Source organism: Cyprinus carpio, chromosome B7 (genome assembly GCF_018340385.1).
Source record: "Cyprinus carpio isolate SPL01 chromosome B7, ASM1834038v1, whole genome shotgun sequence".
NCBI classification, from domain to species: Eukaryota; Metazoa; Chordata; class Actinopteri; order Cypriniformes; family Cyprinidae; genus Cyprinus; species Cyprinus carpio.
This window is the reverse complement of record NC_056603.1, coordinates 24163459-24178489: the sequence shown is the minus strand read 5'-3', so window position 1 is coordinate 24178489 and position 15031 is coordinate 24163459. Positions and strand designations below refer to the sequence as shown.

General features: G+C 38.5%; 1 protein-coding gene across 3 annotated transcripts; it reads left to right on the top strand.

The window, feature by feature from the left end:
• Nucleotides 1-1419: 1419 nt before the first annotated feature.
• Nucleotides 1420-14791, top strand: htr5ab (5-hydroxytryptamine (serotonin) receptor 5A, genome duplicate b). 3 transcript variants are annotated; one of them, XM_019106932.2, is made up of 4 exons: nucleotides 1420-1572; nucleotides 4500-4561; nucleotides 5533-6642; nucleotides 13567-14791. In XM_019106932.2, exons 3-4 carry the CDS (start codon nucleotides 5935-5937, stop codon nucleotides 13897-13899), a joined length of 1041 nt encoding a protein of 346 aa, XP_018962477.1. In that variant the 5' UTR covers nucleotides 1420-1572; nucleotides 4500-4561; nucleotides 5533-5934; the 3' UTR covers nucleotides 13900-14791. The 3 variants fall into 3 exon arrangements, with proteins under 3 accessions (XP_018962477.1, XP_018962476.1, XP_042583989.1); XM_019106931.2 differs by lacking the exon at nucleotides 4500-4561 and having other exon boundaries at nucleotides 1421-1572; XM_042728055.1 differs by lacking the exon at nucleotides 1420-1572 and having other exon boundaries at nucleotides 3578-4561.
• The last annotated feature ends 240 nt before the right edge of the window (nucleotides 14792-15031 follow it).

The window sequence follows — 15031 nt, the reverse complement described above, 5'->3', positions numbered from 1 at the left end:
ATAGAAGTTTGCATTTTTGTTTTTTTTTGCATAAAGTTGTCTCATAGTTTTAGTATAGTGATTTTCCAGTAGGCCTAATTAGATGTGTGATTGTTGGGTTCTTTAAATTTTTTGGCTGGACCAAACTGTTTGGGAGAAGAGAATAGTGAAGACGATGACCCTGCATGACCCTCTCTAGATCCTAGATGACAGTTTACTCAAGAATTAATATTCAATCATCATTTACAGACCCCAAATCTTTGTTTGTGTTCTGCAGAATAAAGAAGTGCAAACACGTTTGGAATGACATGAGGGTGAGTAAATTCTCAGTTTTAAGTGAACTTTAATCCCATTTTCCCTTAAACTTAAAAGTTCTGTCTGTGTGACAAGCCTATTTGCTAGAAGACAAACAATAGATATAGAACACTAGACACAGTGACTACAGCTAGGACAAGCTAATTCTTTTTTATAAATTGTCCCTTTGTTGTTTATGTTCACCACAACAGAGCAACCTTGATGTGCATGAAGCACAGTCACAATGTTACAGTCACATAATCTTTTCTGTTATATGGAGGTAGACCTAGGCTACACGTTTGGAGGATATGCCTCTGTATTTTAATTTGAACATAAATTGGTGTGGTTATCTATATGGCATGTGAAAGTCTTCAATACATTTACAGGATATATTACATGCTACCAAATTGTCATCATGCCAAAGCATTAGTTACAGGATTTCACCTACCATTTGAAAACATGCCTTAAATTGTTTATAAATTAAATAATTAGTTGGTTCCATCGACCTGGTAAAACCCACAAATATGGCATCAAACTGGAATGCAATGATACCTTTTGGTATTACATTTCATACAACAAACATAATTTGTTATTGGATTATCGACTGTCTTGGGTCAAGAAGACATTGAGGAAATCGTTTCCTGTCTATTCTGAGTTATGAGAATCTCTGCTAGTTTTTGTGTTTGTCATATGAAGACTTTTTTTCTCCGATTCAATTAAGCCGTGTGGCCACTATAGGATTTATCATTTCCAGTTTAATGTGCGCGCTGGTCCCAAAAGGAAAGCGCGCGCTCAGGGAAAACCCAGCTAGACCGTGAGGAATAAAAAGCAGCTGTAACTGAAATTGGCTTCAGATTGAACTAATTAAATATTAATATAGATCATTGTGTGGAACAGAGCGTTAACGTGATCTACACTGCCTCCATGTCACTAAAATACAATATAAATTTTAACAACTTTTGTTCAAGACAGGTAAAAGTTTAAGCTTATCTTGATCATTAACAATAGTGCACAAATTACCGATGTTTGCAACATTTTCAGGAGTCAATTTTTGCCAACAGCTTAACGTCCTTAATAGACTGATTATGTGATCCTTGTAGCCAGAATTCTTCGGTATGCACGCAACACCCCTACGCCACACATTGGTTCAATCCACATGCGGTGTTGAAGCCTTGACTCGTGTATAGTGTGTTTTTGGATGAAGACGGTTTCAGGTGGGCAGAACAGTTGCGCTCTACAGCCAAAACCGAAGCAATCCTGCACTTTTGCAGCATCTTCGTATTCATTTTGTAATAAAGGGTGAGTATTAAGAGCTTTAGCAGACATTTGCTTTGTGCAAAGTGTAAATAACGCTATGTTAAGTGTGCTGCATTGGCGACATTTACCGAGATACATGCGGACTGTATGTTGTCCATATGCATTTCAAAATAAGTGATTTGGGGCAGTCGTTGCAAAATGTTTTTTTTTTTTTTTTTTTTTTTATACCGTCGTCCTTTCCTATAGGATGTAAAGCTCTGAGAAAATATTTGGGTGCCCTTAAAGTGAAGTGTGGACACCACGTTTTTAATGCATCACCTTTAAAGCCTTTGGGATTTAAATGTCATGATTAAAAGGCACATATCAGAAAAAAGGGAAGCAGACAGTTTCTGTCCCCAGTGGATGCAGTGGAACATTTGATTGCGAAGCCAGAAGTAAACACCCGTTATTATACCTTCATTATCGCTCTCGCTTTAATTTCTGAAATGTGTTAATTTGAACTTGGCAGGTTTGAAGTAGGTTGTTGTTGAAGTGAGATGTTTTCAGCACACCACTGATCGACAGCTTTCAGGGGATGTTGGGGTTGCTAGTCGCGCGCATTTTCTTAGAAATCAACGATTGATGCTTCAGCAACGCGCGAGAACCTCGCCTGAGTGACTTGAATCAGAGAGTTTACACTCATGCTGTGGGCATTCATCTACATAAAGCTCGCTTTTGTGCAGATAATAAAATAATTTCTTGGCACAAAGAACGTAAAACAGCAAGAGGAATAATCTCATGTCGTTTACAGTAGGTCCAACCACGTTTTTTAAACAGAAAATGTCAATAACTTAACGTAAAGGGAATAATGCGTCAATAATGAGCGAGTGATTAGATCTGCTCTTTAATGTTATTATGTGGCGCATTAGACGCATCTCTCGCTGAACTATTGTCGTCCGTTCACAACAGCTCGCTTTAGAGTAAATCCATTGACTGAATCTCTCTCTCTCTCTCTCTCTCTCTCTCTCTCTCTCTCTCTCTCTCTCTCTCTCTCTCTCAGAAGTAGGTTTATTGACATGGTAAAACCTTTCTCTCTGTTTGTATGCAGTCGCTCCTCTCATCAGAACAAGTATAATTAGAAATGTAATGTTATCACTGTGTATTAATTGTGGACTCTTATTGCTGCTTACCGTTTTGACAAACAAAAGCACTATCCTATTACACAGTAATTCTGTTCAATAGCTGTCATAATTGCCCTCATTAAGTACTTTTGGTTTATCTAGACACCACAGACCAATCATATAATGCATTTGCATAATTTTATAACAATTAAAAATTAATTAGGCAGTTTATTGTCACTAGGTTTGTATTGTCTTGTTTCCTTAACCTTGTATAAGTACAGCTTGCCATTACTAGATCTCCTCATCTACTAAAACACTTAAAATCCTTGTCCTACTGGTTTTGATGGTCTTTAGGCTGGTTTCTCAGTCAGACCAGCTCAGAAAAATTCCTCAAAACTCCTATAAAATGGCAAGAGGACCCACTAAAATCATCAGACCTTGTTTAAGCTTTCTTTTCAGCAGGCTCTGGGTGTCTATGGATATGGACAATTAAATGTGCATGATAATATCCAGCGTATACACATCCATGAGTCAGACTTCACTGAAAAATGTAAAACCTAAATTTACCCATTTAATTCAAGTCAGATATATTCTATTTTATTTATTCAAAATAGCATAGACTATACTGATTGCAGAGACAACCCCCTGCGGCAGCTTGTGGTTATGTGCTGTGCTCGAGAGCATGATATTGACAGCACAGAATTGTGATCTCTGTAACTATTCAGTTCCTGCGTCACCTTAATTGGAAATTAACCTTGTGGAACCTTAACCATTCATCTGCAGCCACCCTGGGAACCAGCTCCTTGTCTTTCTAATCAGGTTGAAAAGTTAAATGTTGTTGTCAAATAAGGTTCAAAACATTAAGAAAAGTTAATGCAGGTTAATTGCTTGTTTATCACCCCCGAGGACATTGTTAAATATTGAGCCTAACAGAATTGAACAATCCATTAAAGAGTTCCAAGAGCATGCCTTATGTATAAAAGAGTATTTCAAAGTATATTGGTACACACGTTCTTTAGTCTCTTCTGTCTCTTTCTGTTAAGGTTAGTTTTCTCAAATATGAATATTATGTCATCATCTATTGTGTTCTACAGAAGACTTAAAGGCATACAGGTTCGAAACTAAATGATGGTGAGTAAATGATGACAGAATTTTAATTTTTTCAGTGGACTATCCCTTTAATATCTTACTCTGTCATGTGGCATGTTAAGTAAAAAAGACTCAGAAACTCTAAAACACAACAGAATGCGTTTTATCCTCTGAAGCTCGAATAGTCACAAAAAGCCAGAAATAAACTGTTATTTCATCTCACTCTTGTGGGAATGGCTATAAATGACAGGTGTCTTTATCTCAGCGTGTGTGTCCAGTGCCCTGGTTGATTTGCTGAGGGGAAGCTGTCAGAGATGATTACTTGAACACCACCAAAGACTGAGGGCATTTCTTGCTATACAGATTATGTGTTTAGGTGCATGTGTGTACAATTTCATGGCTTTTGGCACAAGCTAATAAAGGAGACGGAAGCGAAGGAGAGCAGGGAAAGATTTAAAGATGACATGAAGAGATGCAGAGAGAGAAGGAAGATGAAAGTGGGTGAATTTATAGGTAAAAAGGATGAATATTATCAAAAATAAGGGTAGGCAATTTTAGCAAGCCACTGTGACGGATGTTTCTGATGTATATCTTAGATCTTTTCCATAAATGTCATTTTCTCCTTCGAGTGACTGTGTCATACCAACAGCGTAAACACAGCTCAGCAGCACTGATAGAAGAAGAGCAGGAATCTGTAATCAGTGTTCCTCTGTGCTTGTGTGTGGTAATGAGCCTGTCGAGTGTGGACATTGTGTGTTTCCTCTCTGTTCCTCCTGACAGGACAGACTCCAGACTTACTGATGAGCATGCTGGGTAATGATATGCACTATGGGCAATCAGAGGTACGTTAATCAACACGAATGTCTTCTGACACCTCAGTAGTACCCTTTTGTCAGCAATCCCATTTATTTTCTATTTTTATGCTTTGTCTCTTTTTAGCCAAAAGAAAACAAGTATGATATCTGTGTTAGTTTAATTCTTTTCAAACAGAGGGCAAGCACACACAGCAATCAACAGGGCAGAAAACTCAAGCGTCTCATTGTTGTCATCACTGATATGACAGCTTGTAATATTCCCTTCGCTGTTGTGCTGCTGACAGGTATTTGATGTTTTGATGACTCTACCACTGAGCTCTCTTGACAAGCATGCTGGCCTTTGTACCCCTAATTGAGTTTTGAAGGCCAGCAGAGGTTTGATTTTGACACGCATAATCCAGGAACTAATGAAAATCAAAGCCTTTTTGCTCTATAAGAATATCTGTCTCTTTGACAGTCTCTGGTACAGCTACTTTTGAATGTACAGTAGATGGCTGTGCTTTTGGGATAAAGATGTTTCTTCCTATGGGATAGATCTTTAGCAGCTGGCATTATTGCAAAAAGGTCAATTTGAAGACAGGCAGTCAATTGAGGTCTCCGGTGTAACTTCAATTGCTACAAATAATTGAACCAAATCTGTTTCACAGGCACTTAGAACAAATTACATCTAACCCAGTGAAGGATATAAAACCTCAAGGACTCCATGGACCGAATTACAGACAAATAAATAATAAAAGAGCCAATTTATTATTAAGTCGAGTCAAAATAATAAAGAATGAGCTTTAAATCATTTTCCCTGTCAGGTTTCTATTGTACAGATGACTTGGGCGGCTAAAATAAGAGTAAGTCATATCATAAAAAGTTAGGAAATCTGAGCACAAAGTAGAAAGCCCATTCCATAGCCTAGAGCTGTTTTCTATTTCAGGCAGTGGCTAAATAAGACGATTTTGTGGGATGAACTATGAAATTTATTTATGCCCTTTTTTCTTGTGTTATAGGATGGAGGATGGCTTCTCACACCTTCAGATGTGTGTCCTGAGAACCTCTAAATTGCCGAAGGCTATAAACTGAAAATGATTATCAATGTGTGCAATCATAATGTCATCCATAATCAGTATGGCAGCACTTTAAAACGCCTACCTTTTCAGTGACCAGCATACAGAACTGTGAGCTAAAGGACAATAAGCTCACAAATTGTAGTGCCAAGAACACATGACGCCCACTCAGAAAATGAACTCTTGCAAATATTTTCAAATGAATGAACTTGAAAACATCTAACAAGAAAACCATGCCTGACCTAAAAAACAGTAAAAAATTAATCCACTCTGACATGGACATTTATTTTCACTTTGTCCTCTAAAGAGAACCAGCTATCTATTTGCATAACGTCACATGCTGCCATGACTCAACCCAACGTTACAGATCTCTCGGCAAATATCTCCGGAGGATCTGAATCGGGTAATCTGTACCGTCCATTTTCTGTGTTCAGTGTTCTCACGCTCACTTTGCTGGCCATGCTAGTGGTGGCCACCTTTCTATGGAACCTTCTGGTTTTGGTGACCATCCTGAGGGTGCGTACCTTTCATCGTGTACCCCACAACCTGGTTGCCTCCATGGCCATCTCAGATGTGATGGTTGCAGGACTGGTAATGCCCCTCAGTCTGGTTAGGGAGCTCTACGGCCGGCGTTGGATTCTGGGTCGGGCCCTATGTCAGGTCTGGATCTCCTGCGATGTGCTCTGCTGCACAGCCAGTATCTGGAATGTGACGGCCATTGCCCTAGATCGCTACTGGTCCATCACACGCCACCTGGAGTACACGTTGAAGACACGTAAACGAATCTCCAATGTGATGATAGGCCTCACGTGGCTGCTCTCTTCTGTTATCTCGCTTTCGCCACTCTTCGGTTGGGGTGAGACGTACTCGGAAGACAGCCTGGCTTGTCAAGTAAGCCAGGAGCCCTCATACACAGTCTTCTCCACCTTTGGAGCCTTTTACCTGCCCCTCTGTGTGGTGCTCTTTGTCTACTGGAAGATTTACAAGGCTGCCAAGTTCCGCATTGGCTCTCGCAAGACCAACACCATCACACCCATGGCTGAAGTCATAGAGGTAAAAAATAAAATGAAGATTATATAAGACTATATTTACTGTGGCAAGAATAAGTTTGTGAAGTGAACCCTTTGAAATATCTGGATTTCTGCATCTACTGCTCATAAAATGTGGTAATCTTTGATTAAATAGAGATAAACACAATCTGACACAAGTAAAAACACACAAATAATTGTTTTTTTCCCCCACACTTTTATTGAATGCATTGAGTAATTATTCACAGTGCAAGGTGGAGAAAGTAAATGAAACTTTGAATTTAATAACTTGTAGATCCTCCTTCAGCAGCAAAACCTCCACCAAACATTTTTTTTTGTAGCTGCTTATAGGACTTTTGAATGGTTTTGGACCATTCCTCCCCATAAATCTGTTTCAGTTCAGTATCCATGTTTCTGTGTTGTTTTGATAGCACAGCCCTCTTTTAGGTTATGCCACAGAATTGTAATCGGCTCAAGGTCAGGACCAAGGCATCTTCTTCTTTTTCAGCCACTCTTTAGTTTGTGATACTTGTGTGGTTTGTCATTGTCCTGTTGCATCACCCAGCCTGTTTGAAGATTGAAGCCATTAGCTGCTGTCCTGATATTCTCCTATAAAGTCTTAATACGCGTTATAATTAATTGTTCTCTTAATGAAACCATGATGCTCTGTCCACCATGCTTTACAGTTGAGATAAGGTTTTGGAGCTGGTGTTTGCCCCAATTGTTCACAGAGCATTTCCCCAAAACTGTTGTGGAACAAATACAAAGTTCTGTCATGAAACTCTAGATGGTGCAGGTTGATAGCTTCTAATTCAGTCTGACATAATCAGATCATTATTCACATGGCGCAGCTGATTGGTTCTAGTTGCATCAGCTGCCAATGAGCTTGCTGCCCAACATTCAAATACTTGGACTTGCTGTAGCAGTTCAGAAACCCTTCACCTTCCCCAGCTCCACATGTATATATCTGCTACTGGGCAATTCATGTATGATATATATGGGGGTTGTTTCATATATGTTATATGGGCAACAGTAGTATTTTACAGCAGCATGCGTATTGGCAGTAGCAAGTCTCAATACTTGCTCTGTCGAATCATAAGCATAGCAGACCCAAACAGCCAACACCAAACAAATGTAATATTAGTTAAACATTACTATGCTAAACTCTCCAAGAGTTGTCATGACAGAACTAAGTTGTCTTGGTTAAACATCAGAAAACCTCAGTTTTTATTGGCAGCAGTGGCTTCCCTCTTTTTATCCTTTAAGGAACACCATTCTTGTTCAGTTTTTTTGTGATAGTGGACACTTGAACAAAGACTTCTGTAGTTTGTAGAGTTTTTGGAGGGTCTTTTGCTGTTGTACTCTTGGGTTCTTTTTTAACTTTTTTGGGATTGCCCATTTTGTTCTTAGAGTCATCTGCGCAGGATGCTGGCTCCTAGGGAGGGCATCAACGTCCAGACTTTTCTACATTTGTAGACATTTGAGTCTCTTACTGTGGATTCATTAGCAATACTTTTGTATAGCTTATTCATCTTTTTGCATCTCTGTAATGCCTTTTCAAGCTATTAGGCTCTATCATACACCCGGCACAGTGCGGCGCGGCGCAAGTGTTTTTGCTAGTTTCAGCCAGACGCAGTTCTCATTTTCCCATCCTGTGCTGCATTGTTTAAACAGCAAATGTATTTGTGCCAATTTGTGCACCCATTGGTTTGATGGTCAAAAAAGAGGTGTGTTCAGGCACATTGTTGGCGCGTTGCTTTTTTGAGGAACCGTAAATAGATTGCATCATAGACCAACTCAAACCTGGTCTAAAGTCTGGCGCAATATTTTTTTCTTTGTTATTTAAAGAGCGCGTTAGTAATATGCGCCTATAGGAGGGTGCACAACGTGCATACACTTTGCTCATTACACACACAGGGACGCACAGCAGCACACAAACATTTTTAAAATGAAAAATTACATTCAGCCAGGTAAAAACTGAACTCGCCATGGCGCGAGTGCAACTGGCTTTTAAAGGGGATGGGAGATGAGACTCTGATTGGTTTATTGCACGTTACGCACAAAAAACACCCATTACGCATTAAGAGAATAGGGACAACCCGTTTAGACCATGCGCCCGGACGCGCCGACCATTTCCCCATCGTTAAACTAGAAAAAGTGGATTTGGACACGCCCTGAGTGCACCTGCGCAATGCGCTTTAGACCATGCACTTAGATTGTTAAAATAGGTCCCATAGGGATCAAGGCATGGTTCACACTAACCTATCTATTAGAATGAGAGCATATTTGTAAGTAACCAGACTTTGTATGCCTTTATTTAAAGGCCAGGACACCTGTGTGTCCCATAATTCCAATCTCATCTCCTTAACTGACTCCAATTAGCTTTCGGAGAAGTCATAACAGATTTTCACTGACTTTCACTGACAGCCTGCACTGTCAATGATCACACAATGTCTTCAATAAAATGTAAAAGAGTACAACTGGTTGTGTGTTAAAAGAGATTCTATAAGCAATAAATCGAGAAATTCATTTTTTTAAAGGGTCCTCTAAAGTATTCTTGCCACTGTGTGTATGGATAGATAGAGAGACAGATAGACAGACAGACAGATAGATCTCTATCAGATATAATGCTCTAATAAGCTGTCAAATTGACAGTTCATACAGGATTGTCAGATTCACTGTGTGAATCCGCCATTGAGAGTTAGTGAGGTGCCAAAGAAAGCAAAAATAAAGAGGGAATAGAAATGTTTGTGTAACAGTGTGAGATGCAGATCAAACATCACAGAGCTATTTTCTCAGAAGGTAGGCTCAACCCGCAGGAGCTGACACCTGCCCCACATTGACACAGTTCCCGCCCAACACACACATGCCCAGAGTGAGAGAAAAGGGTATAATTAGAAGCAGCTTCTCACTACTTCCTCACACAGAACATTCATTTATAAATATTAATTTCTGTATTGGCTTTTTAGATTCCCAGATAATGTTCATGTTCTAATTTTAATGGGCTCTACACTCAGTTTTCAACATAATTACATTTTAGTGATTAATTTCACATCAAATTACACCACATGACTATATAATTTAAACAACATCCTATCATTAATTTGGCATTCTCTGATTCAAATTCTCCATATATAAAGTTTGGATTAATCACAGTAACAATCTTGACTGGATGGATGCTCTGTGTCCACCCTCTTTCCTCAAGGGGAAAATCTTAAACTGCAATGTTAATGTAGATATGCAATTAAAGCCTAATTCCAATTATTTGATTCTTCTTCTGTCTCTCTTTTAATTCTATTCTTGTCCTTTCTTCTCTGTATGGCTCACCTTTTTGTTTTTTCTCTTGTCTGCATTGCTAAATTTATCCACCCTATGTCAGTGTAGTGATGAATAAAAAGTCACAGAGATCACATCTGATAGTAAGAAAGGCAAACTCCATAACAATCCAACCTATATTTTATTTTAAAACATACTTATAGACATAAGTATATACTGTATATACTGTAATATTCTTTTTTTAATTTAACTGATTTTATCATTTGAAATAGAAAAAGTATTCATTTGTAATATTAAAGAAAATGTACAAAAGAACATCTGCAAAAGCAACCAATACAATCAACATTCTATACAAACATTCAATGCAGACATCTTTGGGGTGGGTCAGATACCAACTGCCACTCCTTTTTCATACAGTTTGCATACACATCTTTAGGTTTTATCCAATTATTCTGAAATGTTTTCTTCCTCAACCTGTCCACCATCTCTTTTATGTCTTTTTCTACCTTTTGTATGCACTCAAACAGCTTCACACTCTCTCTTTTCATCTGTTTTCACATACTTAAGTCCATTATTCTCACTAACGTACACTGATCCAAAAAATCAATTAATTGCCTCGTTGCCTCCTTTATCTGTCGAAATGCACAAACAAACACACACATATACCCATTAATTGTGCTTTGTTCTGCCATAGTACTATGTGCACTCAACTACAGCCTTTAAAACAAAAGCTTCTATTTTAAAAACACAAGATGAAATACACAAACAGTTTTCATATAATGTTATACAGTTAGAGATTAAACATATACAGTTAGTTCTGGTGCTGTAATTTGATTGGATAAGCTGCACTTTAGTTAATAAATTAAATAAATAAAGTTAACTATTAAAGTTAATAGTTCATATAAAAGCACTGCGATGTTTTACTGTTTATCACTCTGCTTGTCTGTTTGCCCTGTTCTAGACTAGAGTATGTCAATGTTATGGAAGTGGAGTAGAGTGGTGCAAGTTTAACACGCTGTCATTCTGTGCGTTGCTTGGGAACACATAAAGCTTGATGCTTCTTTTGAAACTTTTTTTTGGCACATAAAAATCTGTGATATTGCTAAATTATACATGTTGGTGATTTGCTCACATAGAGAATGATCAGGAATATTACTAAAGACAATTTTCCAAAAGGGTGACTGTGGGGCAATTGAGCCAAATGCTTTGGGCAAGTAGTGTGTGATCCAGACAGTTCAGACTTCCTAACTTTGTGCAGTGACGGCTCGTGGGTTTTTTAAATAGAGGAGGCGCACTAATTGTATTGGTCTGGGGATCCCTCCTGATTATTATTGTTATTATTATTTGCTTAACCACTTTAAAATGGCTTTTTGGTTGCTTTTAGTCAGAAAACGTAAAGAAAACGACACACATAGGCCTACATTAAAAAATAAAAGTACTTAAAAGGTTCTTCACAGCGATGCCATAGGAGAACCATTTTGGTTCCACAAAGAACCATTCAGTCAAAGGTTCTTTAAAGAACCATCTCTTTCTTACCTTTTTATAATCTGAAGAACCTTCTTTCACCACGAATAACCTTTTGTGAAATGTAAAGGTTCTTCAGATGTTAAAGGTTCTTTATGGAAGCATTTAGACAAAAAGGTTCTTCTATGGCATCGTGAAGCACCTTTATTTTTAAGAGTGTACAGCAAGATAATATAATTTCACTTACCTGTCCTATCACTTGAAGGAAACATCCATCCCTTCTTAAAAGCCTGTGTTAAAAGAGAGCTGGCTGTTGTGCTATTTGATTAAGCCGCGACTGCTGTAGCCTATATCCAGCTTAGGCGTGTTCTCCCTTTTTTTGAAATTTGTATATATACTGTTTGAATGACAGCTTGGTAAATCTGTTGGCAATCAAATATTCAATATCGCTACTCATCATAAGTACTTCATACATTATCAGCACAGCAGGAGACGTTCAAACTAATAGCACGTAATTTACGTCTCTATGATGATTGGTTGATATGCCAGAAGGGAGGCAAGGCTCCTCTGTGAGGCTTCTTTTCTCAACACTCCTCATACCCTAAACTAAAAACTAAATGCTGAAATTACAACATCTTTTATCAGCGGAGGCACGAGAGCTCAGCTCTCCCCCGGCCTCCCCCTACCCTTCTCTATCACTTAGTGGTTGTAATTACATCAGCAGATTCGGCACATTTGTGATAGAAAAGCAGCGATTTCCAACTTCAGTAACATGTTTATGTTATTACAGTATTACAGCTGTGAAATTACAAACAAAAATACACATTCTGAGACATGAACTGAAATGAACTGTGAATTTTATTAACATTAAATCGTCCCCATTTTCATCTCAGAATGTTGGGGAAGCTGTGCCTCCCCTGCCTCCCCCGACGAGCCGCCACTGACTTTGTGAGCAAATACGGAAAATCTAAGTCTGTTTTATTTAGAAACTTCACACCTCTGCTTTCAAGGGAAATGATGTGAGACTTGTCACATAACAACATGTTGTAGAAGCTACGTCAGTTTCACAGAGCTGGGGAATTTTGGCTTTGTATTTTCCAGCATTAATGCATTTATGCGGAATAGACTCTGATTGTTTTTCTCCTTACTGTAATTGGGTTTCAGCGTTAAATCTATGATAACTGTGGCATTGCAACGAAAAAAAAAAACAGTGTCTTCTCGACATAGCGAATTCAAATAAACAACTGTTTTCTGAAGGCGGGCCAGAGCAGCTAGTAGGCGGACATTATGCAAATGTGTAACGTGCTGCCTTCATGGCATTTCATAATTACAGTAATTTCTTGATGACAACACGTGACTTTCGACTCTGAGCTGTTCATATCCTCGGACTCAGAATTATATTATGTGTTTCTATGGCAACACTATCAATGCCTAATTGGATCTGCAGTGGTCACATGGTACAATTCGGGGCTCTCAGAAAATTTCCAGTTTACTCTTTTACATTTTAATTAGGTTGTAATTACATGTTCTACAAGGAGGTGAATGCTTTTTACAAGATGGAATCTTGCAATTACAGTAATTACAACATGGCATGAATGCACCTAAAGTGACGTAGCAAAGTCATGGAAATAATGGCAGAACTACAAACAAGGCATTTCATGCAAGTGTTTTCTGTTGGAGAGATTAACTCCATTTGACATGCACTTTGTGCAGAAATGCAAACTGCTATATTACACGCTAAAGGAAAGGTAAAATCGAGAAAAGCATAGCGTGTGTCCTTTAAAGATCAGTGTTGTAAAAATGTGATGTCTAGACAGATATGTACAAAAGGAATTTTTTACTGCCTTACAAAGTTACACGGCTTCACTGTTTTTGATAAAATTTTGAATTATGAGATATGAATTTAACACTTCGTTTTCTACGAATCTGTGTATAGTTCATACAAACCCATCTGACACGGAACTGTTCACAGAGACTCAATTTTAACAAAATGTGTAGTTGCTGCTTTTTGCCCACCACGCAACATAAAGTGGATAAAGTTGATATAGATTGTAAGAAAGCTAAAAAAGTTGCCTGCTATCAGGCAATGATGAACCATTTAAGCTTTAATGTGTTTAAAGAGCAAATTCTTTAGTTTACTTTCAAATAGTTGTGTGCTTCATTAACACTACCAATACATATCTTCATCATCCTGTTTGTTTACTGCCAGGTTAAGGAGGCTGAACGACAGCCACAGATGGCCTTCACAGTTCGTCACGCTACTGTATCGTTCCAGACGGATGGCGAGACGTGGCGAGAGCAGAAAGAGAGGAGAGCGGCTCTGATGGTGGGCATCCTGATTGGTGTGTTTGTTCTCTGTTGGATTCCATTTTTCCTTGCTGAGCTCATCATTCCACTCTGTTCATGCGACATCCCTCCTGTCTGGAAAAGTGTCTTCCTATGGCTGGGTTACTCAAACTCCTTCTTTAACCCACTCATCTACACAGCTTTTAACAAGAACTACAACAACGCATTTAGAAACCTCTTTTCCAGACAGCGATGAGAAACAGAAAGACCAAAATGAAACCTTCGGGTTGTATGAGTAGACAGTGAGAAGAACATCAGAATAATCCTTCTTCTCAGTTCAGACACAGAAGATACAAAAGCAATGCATTCACTCTAACCGTTGTTTCAGGAGGAAAAGGGATTTCCAACACACATCAAAAACCTGCAGGCCTGGTGTTCAGATTTACACCTGCTGGTGATAATATCTGTCTGTATATGGCTGCTGCTGCTGATGTCTTCATGGTTAGATAAGTTTGGCACTATCTGTTCATAGTCATCAGTGCTCAGATAATGCAAGTCTGCCGAACCATCCAAGTGTCCCCTCTAGCAAACTACTGTCTGTAGTCCTAGTCATTTCTGTGAACTCTTGAGAGAGAAACCATGGTTGTTTTCCATTGTTCTTGAAGGACATCAAAGCCATTTTTCTTCTGTCAGTGAAGACACAAAGTAGGCATATGTACACATTATGAAAAACTGGCCTAATTCATATCCTTTCACTCCCCTAAATAATGACCTGGCTAAGGAGCAATTTGTATTTCCATTACATTTCCTTTCATTAAACTCAATTTTCCTTAAGAAGAAAGTCGATGTGTAAAAGATGTACAAAGACGAGACATGATTTCAGGTGGGACATGGTGTAATAAAGTGAAATGGAAATTTTGAACAAAATAGTTGTTATAAATGACCTCCTAAATGCCTTTGTTTCCAGGCAGCACATCTCAGCATTTATGTGCATGACCATGAAAGGATTCAGCTTTCCTCTTTGTAAGCTACCATTGTAGCAGAGTAAACTGGAATATGGACATTACATGAAACGAAATGTAAACATGCCTGCAATTCCTTTGTGATGGGAGCTGTGCTGCAAGTGTTAAATAAAAGATATGAATTGATCCGGCGTTCAAGGTTATTGAAGATACAGAATAATTACTCTTTTCATTGGTTATCAATAATCAGAGGTTCAGTAAATAAGACAATGTGAAAAGCTCAATGTCTCTCAACTCTTCTTTGTCTTTATAAGTGATGGTAAAGGCCTTCTGATTTTGTATTGCCATGCAGAAGCTTGTCCGCACATGTCCCAAGCCGAATTTCTTGGTAGATGTCCTAACTGAAATAGCTTCTTCTATTAGCAA

Bases quoted from the DNA above. Each gene is read 5' to 3' on its own strand.
- htr5ab (XM_019106932.2), top strand. From the start codon at position 5,935: ATGACTCAACCCAACGTTACAGATCTCTCGGCAAATATCTCCGGAGGA. The intron at 6,643-13,566 runs GTAAAAAATAAA...GTTTACTGCCAG, and splicing joins CCATGGCTGAAGTCATAGAG to GTTAAGGAGGCTGAACGACA.